Raw genomic sequence first — 9,639 nt, 5'->3', positions numbered from 1 at the left:
CTGATCCACCCGGACCAAGTGGGCTTTGTACCCAATTGCCAAGCATCAGACAATACAAGAAGGGCTATAGATTTGATCCACTCTATTCATGCAGAAATAGCCCTCTTTGCTATTAGCTTTGGATGCTGAGAAGGCTTTCGACTGTATTTCGTGGTCCTTTGCCTTCGATGTTCTCCAGAGAATGGGTATGGTCGGGAAATTTCTATACAGTGTATCAGCTCTATATAGATCCCCACAGCCACAGTCTCTGTCAACGGTATATCCTCTTCTTTTGGAATGTCAAACGGCACCAGACAGGGATGCCCACTTTCCCCCTTGATTTTTGCTTTAGTTATGGAACCCCTAGCGGCAAGGATCTGCAGCAACCCTGGTATTTATGGGGTGATGATGGGCCTTTCAGAGCATAAAATTGCATTGTACGTGGACGGTCCTGATAACGTTAGGAAATCCAGCCTAATCTTTGCACCCTCTCCTCTCAGAGATGGATCTTTACTCTGAATATTCCGGATATAAAATCAACACTAGTAAAACAGAGGTGCTTAACTTCTATATTCCTAGGCTAACCAAACTCTTCCTAGAAGCATATTTCCCATTTAAGTGGCATAAGCAGAAAATTAAATATTTAGGTATTTTTCTAACACATCACCACCACCAGCATTTCCAAGCGAATTTTCACCGCATTCTGGATTGAATTAAGTCTGATTAAATTAATGTTCCAGCCATCTCATTTCTTGGATTAGCAGAGTGGGCACTCTGTGAAGAAGAGTGTGCACCCTCTGCTTCTCTACCTATTTCAGACGGCTCCGATATTTGTTCCCTTATAGGTTTTTAAATTTCTACTACTCAATTTGTTTGGAATAACGAATGTCCTCAGGTGCGATTGAAGCTCCTACAATGCCCTACACATCCATAATCCAGATTTTCCCCCAGGTAAGAACAATATTTAGGTTTTCTGCCTGGAAAGAAAGAAGTATTTTTTATCTAATAGATATCACTAGGGATGCAGATTTCCCTCAATTCTTAAATTCTGAAAGATATAGCTCATCCCTCTTGGAATTTTTTCCAATTTTTACAGCTCAGACACTTTCATTCTAAAGTGAGGGATTTCCTGTTGGGTAGACTTCTTTTCCACCTTTGAGGCTTTATGTATGAGACGCGCTTCGATTAAAGGCTTGATATCCCTTTGGTACAAGTTGCTTGTTGAGGAGAATTCTTCTCGACGTGATTCACGTGAAAGGGCCTGGGAGGTAGATCTGGGTACTACTTTAGAAGATGAGGAGTGGTCTGAAGTCTGGGATAATGCTGCCTCTAGCTCTATTTGCATCAGAATTAAGGAGAATGTCTATAAACTACTATACAGATGGTACTATGGGCCTGATTCAGAGCCGCTCGTAAGCGGCCTCTCATTCGCTCCGAGCGATGTTTGCCCAACTGCGCATGCGTACGGATCGTTATACGCATGCGCGAACCAGTCAGTGCGGCCAAAATTCATGTGCTCGCAAAATAGCGAATGCCTGATAATTTGAGTGACAGAAAGAGGCGTATGTGGGTGGTAACAGGGGAAGGAGCTTGAAAACGGGGAGTGGAGATCCGAACGCAGGCGTGCTTAAAGGTCAAAATGGGAGTTTTATGGGTGTGCATAATTAATACAGCAGCGTCATTGACCACGTCACTGGGTTATTTAATAGCCAGAACTGCTCGCAAAATTGTGGTAGCAAAAACCAACCACAAGAATAGCGAGCAGTTCATACCCTGGTCGATGTACTCGATTAATCTAATAAATAGCGGACATGACGTAGGATGCGAGCGGCCAGGGGGCGTAGTTTCCCCAAAAACGACCGCAAGTTTTGTTCGCTCGTTCAGACCTAGAGGCGTGAACAGACCGCAAAGAGCGAACGGTTCATTTGAATAGCCAACCCTATTTTCTGGACGAGCGAACGCTAATTGCGTCCGGCTCTGAATCAGGCCCTATGTGCCCTCTCGACTGCACAAAATATATCATGACACATCTGATAGATGCTGGAGAGGATGTACCAATGAGGGCACCTTTTTTCATATATTGTGGCCCAGTCCAAAGATAGTACCTCTTTGGAAGGAAGTTATTGGTCTCATCACACATTTACTTAACATTCCCATTCCCTATAATACTCAAATGTAAATGAAGGCGATAGTCTAAAGCTGGGTACACATTAGTCCGGTGGATCGGCCGACACATTGCCAATATATCGCCCAGTGAGTACACACTACTAACGACAAAGCGCGCTCCCATTTAGTCAGTCTCATTGTCAGGTCAGCCCTACATGCAGCTCAATCTGACAATGTGACTGACGACCCCATGCAGTGGGATGCGGCTGGTGCCAACATGTGTACCAGCCGCCAGATATGTTGGCCGTGTGGTCATCCGTTGGATCGCTGGGCACACACATCATTAAGTGCGTACCCAACTTAACGCTGGTCAACACAGTTCTATTATTAGTCTAACCAACCGATCATCATCAGATCGGGACGCTAATCGTGTACTGCCGTGACCAAATAGACATGCAAAATAGTCTAGTACACCCAATAGAACGGATAAGCACGCCACGGCTGAACGCCCAACATTTCCCCTGATCCTTCACAGGGGAGGAATGGGGAAATCTTTCCTCCCCTGTGAAGGACAGCAGATATTGTGGCCATACACTCAGATGTATCAGTGTATGGCCACGATATCTGATGATGTCACATAAAAATATAGGTTGGTCTCACTGTCTACACCTGTGCGCCAGCTAGGTGGTCAGGAAAACATGAACTGTTATGGGTACTTGAGGACCGGTTTGGCAACCTCTGGTCTAACAAACGCAGATAAAAAGGATGACCTGGGTGGAGATAACAAGTTCATGACCCATAATGGGATCTTACTAACAATTGTTTGTTCTCTTGCACTTACTGTATATGTACTTGAGGGACATGTAACTGCTACGCTTCAATGCTAATTTACTCTGTTGACTGTATTGCTCACTTTACAAGGCATGGGATCTGACACCTCACAAATTATGACAAAGTTGATTCTACTAGTTGGTAATCACACTGTTAAAGTCAATAGCCAATTAACAGAAAGTGTGTGGCTGTTTGGGAACATACCTGCTTTACCCATATGTATCCTTTAAAGTAAATATTATATAGTCAATCATTATTTAAGTCAGTCAGATCTTTGAAGGCCTCACATGGACAAAGATATATATATATATATTTATTTATTTATTGCCCCACTCTGTTTTTGACACTTTAAATCCCAAATTCCTTCATTCATATATTTTGGGTTATGTTTTTAGATCACATAAGTGGCCTATTCATTATCACTAATGGCCCACTACTGGAAAAAAAAAAAAAAAGTTTGCCAGCAAAAACCTACATTGGGTCCCGAAACTTCCCATCTCTCCACAAGGTGTGGAGCATTAGGTCTACAGTAAAACGGTAGACATTTGGCTAGACAATGGAAGTTAGACAGCCAATAGGTCGACAGGAACATTAAACACAAATGGTCGACACTTTTTTTTCTAACCGTAATCTTCACCCTAACCTTCCCCTTGGTCCCTAACCGTCGGGGTAGGTGCCTGACCCTAACCATCACTTCTAGTGCCTAACCCTCTGGTAAGTGCCTAACCCTAAAAAAAAAAAAAAAAAAAAAAAAAAGTGTCGACCATTTCTATGTCAACCATATGTGTCAACCTAATGACTATGTCAACCTTCTTACCAGTCGAGCTTTAGTATGTCGACCTTCAGACCCTGTAGACCTACTGCCTGTCTAAAGGTCCCCATACATCTGCAACAGATCGCCACAATGGGATTGGAAGTGCCGACCATCGATGTTCTGTGATCCGTCGCAGGATCTGTAAAATTCTACATGTTAAATTTTTTGATCGTGATTAGCAGATCTGTGAAATCCAACATGTTGAAATTCTCAACCTAGCATCTCTGGGTCGCCGCATCGCGGCGATCCATCTCGGATGTATGGAGGCCTTAACTTCCATTGTCTACCTTTTTAGTGTAGACCTAATGACCGGGTACCCTCTCCACCCCTCAGATCACACATGTATACCGGGCAGACCATGGGTGTGTTAATAGAGGAGGTAGCCTGTGTGCAGTCTCCGTCCAGGGCTCCCTCCTCTCTACCCAGCGGCGCACTGAGCGCTACAGTAGACTCTGGGCACTGTGCCAGAGCCTACTGCGCACCCGCAGGTGACTGGGGAAATGGCACGGCAGCCATTTTCCCATCAATTTCCCTACCGCGCATGCTCAAAACGCCAAGAAAACAGCCAGGCAGTTTGTACAGCCGACGCGGGATTCCGGAGAGGTAAGTATTGAATTAATGGGTGCAGGGTGTGCAGTGTGGGTCCCCCTGGACTCAGGGATCCATGTGTACCATACCCCCTGCTCCTATTATAGATACGCCCCTGGGGAAGACCCAGCAGTGTTAAGCATTACTGCTACTTCGGTAGCAGTGTTGGGAATTGTGGGGACATGATTTTCTGATCAGCTGTCCCGGGATAGAGCAATGCTGAATTGCTCCAGTAGTTAAATATCCAACTCGCTGCGAGTTGTGGATGCTTAATTATTAACACTTGAAGGGTTGATGAAATATCACTTTACTTGACGACAAAAGAATTGCACAGGTTCTGCGGCTGGCTGCCTTCACTTTCATTTCACCGGTTATTAAAATCAGCCACAGAACCTGTGAAATTTAAATGTGTCCCTGATTAAAGGAATATTATAGCAACACTAATGTAGATGCTCCACAGTTGAAGTAAAGGTGTCCATACATCTGCGACGGATCGTCGTGATGCAGGGATGCGATCAGAAATTTCCAGTCGCCCACCATCGATGTTCAGCGATCAGTCACCGGATCGCTGACAAGTTAAATGTCCCCGATTTGACTATTACAATCATTTTTTGATCGCGATTGTCAAATCACCAAAATCCAACATGTTGGATTTCTGCGATCCCAGGTTGCAGCATCACGCCAATGAATCGCAGATGTATAGGGCCCATAAGATGGATACGGCACAAGTCTGTCTGAACTGCATCATAAAATGTCCCCCAGATGAGTATTTACAACAGTAGAAGCTTATTGTAAGCTATATCATAATATGGGAACATTGAAAGAAATAGATAAAAAAAACTGTTTGTCCCTGAAAAACAGGAACGGTTAGTAACAATACAAAGAAAATATCATGTATATGAAAAGTTAATAGATAACAATTGTAATCTTACTGGCAATAGCGTTTATTAGCAGAGGAAACCAGTGACTAGGAAGTAACATGCACAGCAACAGAGCTTTAGCACCCTATAGGGACAGCCAGGAAGAGGCGTCTCAGCAGAGCCCAGCAGCTCACGAAGAAGTGGCTACACAGAGGCAGTCATGTTACAGAGCTTGGCATTGATCACTTACCGGCGCACTTGCATAGACACTAGGCACAGCCGGCCGTGGAGAGGACACACAGGGTATGGGATGTAGACAGTCAGAGCACTTCCCTAATTACCAGCTGCAGGCCGTGACTAACACCACGGGCCTGGCAGTCTCATGACAACTGAAAAGTGTTGCCAATCAGGGGGATTTAGCGCAATTATCCATTTGTCCACTAGGTGGTACTGCAGATCGATATCTAATCAGCTCAACACCTGAAGCTTTCACAAGAGATCATCTTTGGCTGTGTGAACTGAACGGGATTGTTCAACTATAAAACCAAGGGGTAGATATACAAAGGGGTGATAAGTGTCAAAAGTGCTTTAACTAGTGCTGTTTGACACTTACATCAAACATCGTCATGTATGAAAGCAGATAACGTAGAGATCACATTTTTCTCTATGTATCTGTAAACATCTAACAATTTCGGCATCGCCATACAAATTAATTCAAATGTTACTAAGGGGCACATTTATCATTAAATATTTGTGTTTTATTCCCGAAAACACCAGTTTTCAGGGGTAACCGCAAATATTTAGTATTACCCTCATGTATGAAGTCTGGGGTGTGGTCATAATCCAGTTCACGGGGATTCTGGCGCTCAGAATCCCGACACTTGGCAGAATCTCAGAGACGGCATCCTGACCGCCGGAATCCTGAATGTAAGTAGCGGGGTTAGGGGTGGGTTAGCATTAGGGTTAGGTTCTAAGGGGGGAGGGTTAGGTTTAGGGTGCGGTGAGGGAAAGGTTAGATTTATGCACTAGGGGGAAGGTTAGGTTCAGGCACCGGGGAGCAGGGGCTGGCTGGCAACTTTTAGCCTGGGGGGCAAATGCATGCAGGCGGCCCTGGCAGAGGAGTAGCGTGTAGCCAGGGTGCCCGAAGAACGTGCGTGCTGCGGCGCCACCCCCTCAAGTGTTTCAGGGAGGAGGCGGGTCCATATGGGATTAATGTAAGGTAAAAATAAAGATTAGGGGCAGCTCCCTGTCGTAGTGCCCATATGCAGTGCCCCCGTGTGCCACAGCAGATAACACCCTTATGCAGGCCTCCAGTAGTGCCCCCAGTAGTGATCCCCCCCTATGCAGTGCCCCTTGTGCCCCCAGTAGTAAGCCCCTTATATAGTGCCCCCAGTAGTGGTCCCCCCTGTTCAGTGCCCTTTGTGCCCCCAGTAGTAAGCCCCTTATATAGTGCCCCCAATAGTGGTACCCCCTATGCAGTGCCCCCAGTAGCAGTCCACCCCCCCATGCAGGGCCCCCAATAGTGGTAACCCTTATGCAATGTTCCTTAAATAGTGACCCAGTTGTAGTCTCCCCCTATGCAGTACCCCCAGTATTGCCCTTTATATAGAGCCCCCAGCAGTGGTCCCTCGCAGTGCCCCCAGTGGTAGTCCCCTCCCCCTATGTAGTGCCCCTAGTAGTAGTCCCCTCCCCCTATGCAGTGCCCCTAGTAGTAGTCCCCTCCCCCCTATGCAGTGCCCCTAGTAGTAGTCCCCTCCCCTTGTAGTGCCCCCAGTAGTAGCCCCCCTTGTAGTGCCCCCAGGAGTAGTAGTCCCCCCTTGTAGTTCCCCCAGTAGTAGTAGTCCCCCCCTTGTAGTGCCCACAGTAGTAGTAGTCCCCCCCCTTGTAGTGCCCCCAGTAGTAATCCACCCCCCTGGTAGTGCCCCCAGTAGTAATCCCCCCCTGGTAGTGCCCCCATAGTAATCCCCCCCTGGTAGTGCCCCCAGTAGTCCCCCCCCCAGTAGAGAGAGACTTAATAAAAAAATAAAAAAAACCCACTTACCTGAAACTCCCACTCCTTATCCCGACACTTCCACCGGCTCCTCTGCCCGCTTTGCATTATGGGAGAGACGTCGTAATGACGACGGCTCTCCCATTACCCACTGTGGGAGCCGGAAGATGGCTCCCGCAGTGGGAGCAGCGGCAGCCGATGAGAGTCTGACAGACTCTCAGCAGATGCTGATTACAGCAAACGCACAGCTGCCGGCCCTGGCGGCTGTGTGTTTGTGCTGTGTAGTGCTGACCGAACTCTGTCCGGTCAGCGCTACACACGCGGTGCAGTCTGTGTCACAGTGATACAGACTGCCCGCGGCCCGCATGACGCTGTGGCCCGGGGAGCACATGGCACCCTGCCCCCCGGCCCAGCCCGCCACTGCCGGGGAGGGATAGGGTAGGGAGAGGGGAAGGGTTGGGATACCTACCAACAGGTGCCAGTATCCTAATCCTTTCGGGATGCCGGTGTCTGTGAAAAAAACTCCAGTTTATTGATCGACGTTACGGAGGTCAAACCTCCTTTTTCAAACTACTGACATAAAGAAAATAAGAGATATGGTAAGAACTTACCTTTGTTATCTCTATTTCTACGAAGACCATAGGATTCCACAGGATACCTTGGGGTATTGGTGATGACGTCAGGCATCGGACACCACAGAGTTAAATTTTCATCCTCCCAGGATGCACTGGGGTCCCTCTCCTATACCCCGCCCCCGAGCCAAGGCATCTCAGTTTCGTAACAAGCCATAGGCCGGAGGAGGAGAACAAAGAGAGAGAAGAAAGTCTGGAACACACAAGAATCACATTCTCACCAGAAGGAGATGGAAAAAACGGTGACCAGATCAAAGCCCATTTGCAGTACAGGTGCAACAGGGCGGGAGTCCTGTGGAACCCTATGGACTTCGTAGAAATAGAGATAACAAAGGTAAATTCTTACCATATCTCTTATTTTCTACATCAGTGTCCATAGGGTGTCCACAGGATACCTTAGGGATGTCCCAAAGCAGTATCCTTTAAGGGTGGGGACGCTTCTGTGCTGGAAGGAGAATCCGCCGCCCGAAGGAAGCATCCTGAGAGGCGAAGGTATCAAATGCATAATACCTTGCACAGCTGAACTGCAGAGGCACCACGGCGAGCTGCCCATGAAGGACCCACAGACCGAGTAGAGTGAGCTTTAAGAGAGGATGGTACAGACAGTCCCACATGAATGTAAGCCTCAGAAATCCATCCTGCCAAGGTTTGCTTAGTGGCAGGCCAACCCTTCTTATGGAAACCATAGAGGACAAACAGAGAGTCCGATTTCCTAAATTAACTGGTACTGTCAACATAAATCCTAATAGCCCGTACCACATCCAAGGAGGCCTCACCAGCAGATAGGTCTGGGGAATTAAAGGTCGGTACTCTAATTTCCTCATTGATGTGGAAACTAGATACCAGCTTAGGTAGGAACCCAGGGCGAGTACGCAGCACTGCCCTATCCCTATGAAAAATTAGAAATGGGGAGGGACATGAAAGAGCCCCCAAATCTGACAGTCTTCTGGCCGAGGCAATAGGATCATAGCCTCAAGGTCGACACCATTCAAAGACAGTATGCCACACTCGGTGGTAAATTCTTGCAGAAGCCGGCTTCTCAGTTGTGAGCATGGTGATAACAACAGAGCTGGAAAAACCACTGGACCTCAAGAGGGCAGTCTCAACAGCCACGCGGTCAAAGACAGACAGCCCAGGTCCGGGTGATGGCAAGGACCTTGAGACAACAGGTCCGGAGGCAACTGCATCGGTGTGTCTATGGATAGGCTACTGAGATCTGAGTACCAATGCCGTCTGTGTCACGCTGGAGCTATCAGCAGGAGCGTGCTGCCTGCTTGCTTGAATTTGCGAATCACTCGAAGAAGGGAGAACGGAGGGAAGAAGGACGCAAACTGGAAGGTCCACCAGACCGACAGAGCATCTACCAGAAGTGCCTCTGTGTCTCATACACAGGAAGCTTGTTGTTGTGTCGGGAGGCCATGAGGTCTATCTCTGGAAGGCCCCACTTATTCACAAGTAGCTGAAACACCTCCTAGTGAAGAGACCACTCCTAGTCTTGACGGCTGAGAAAGTGCTTCCCAGTTGAGGACTCCTGGTATGAACACTGCTGAAATGGCAGGGAGATGGCCTTCCACCCACGCTAGAATGTGGGACACCTCTGTCAGGGCTGCCTGACGGTGGGTTACTCCTTGGCGGTTTATGTAAGCCACCATGGTGGCATTGTCCGACTGCACCTGCATTGGCTTTCCGTGGAGGACATGCCTTGCTTGTTGGAGAGCTTTGGATACTGCCCTTAGTTCCAAGATGTTGATTGGAAGCGCAGATTCTGCTGGTGTCCACCTTCCCTGGAAGAAGTGTGGACCCGACACTGCTCCCCAACCTCGAAGACTGGCGTCCGTC

General features: G+C 47.7%; 1 protein-coding gene across 1 annotated transcript in view; it reads right to left on the bottom strand.

The window, feature by feature from the left end:
• The window catches only part of CPVL (carboxypeptidase vitellogenic like), a 174,502-nt gene extending 168,911 nt beyond the window's left edge, over window positions 1–5,591 (bottom strand). The window contains exon 1 of the mRNA XM_088445417.1: window positions 5,429–5,591. Within this exon, the coding sequence (XP_088301543.1) occupies window positions 5,429–5,442 (14 nt within the window). The 5' untranslated portion in view covers window positions 5,443–5,591. The remainder of the gene's footprint in view (window positions 1–5,428) is intronic.
• Between the last annotated feature and the right edge of the window lie 4,048 nt (window positions 5,592–9,639).

Source organism: Taudactylus pleione, unplaced genomic scaffold (assembly GCF_031769625.1).
Source record: "Taudactylus pleione unplaced genomic scaffold, aTauple2 ptg000380l, whole genome shotgun sequence".
NCBI classification, from domain to species: Eukaryota; Metazoa; Chordata; class Amphibia; order Anura; family Myobatrachidae; genus Taudactylus; species Taudactylus pleione.
Note: the sequence above shows the minus strand (reverse complement) of the source record. Positions and strands in the feature narration are given on the sequence as shown.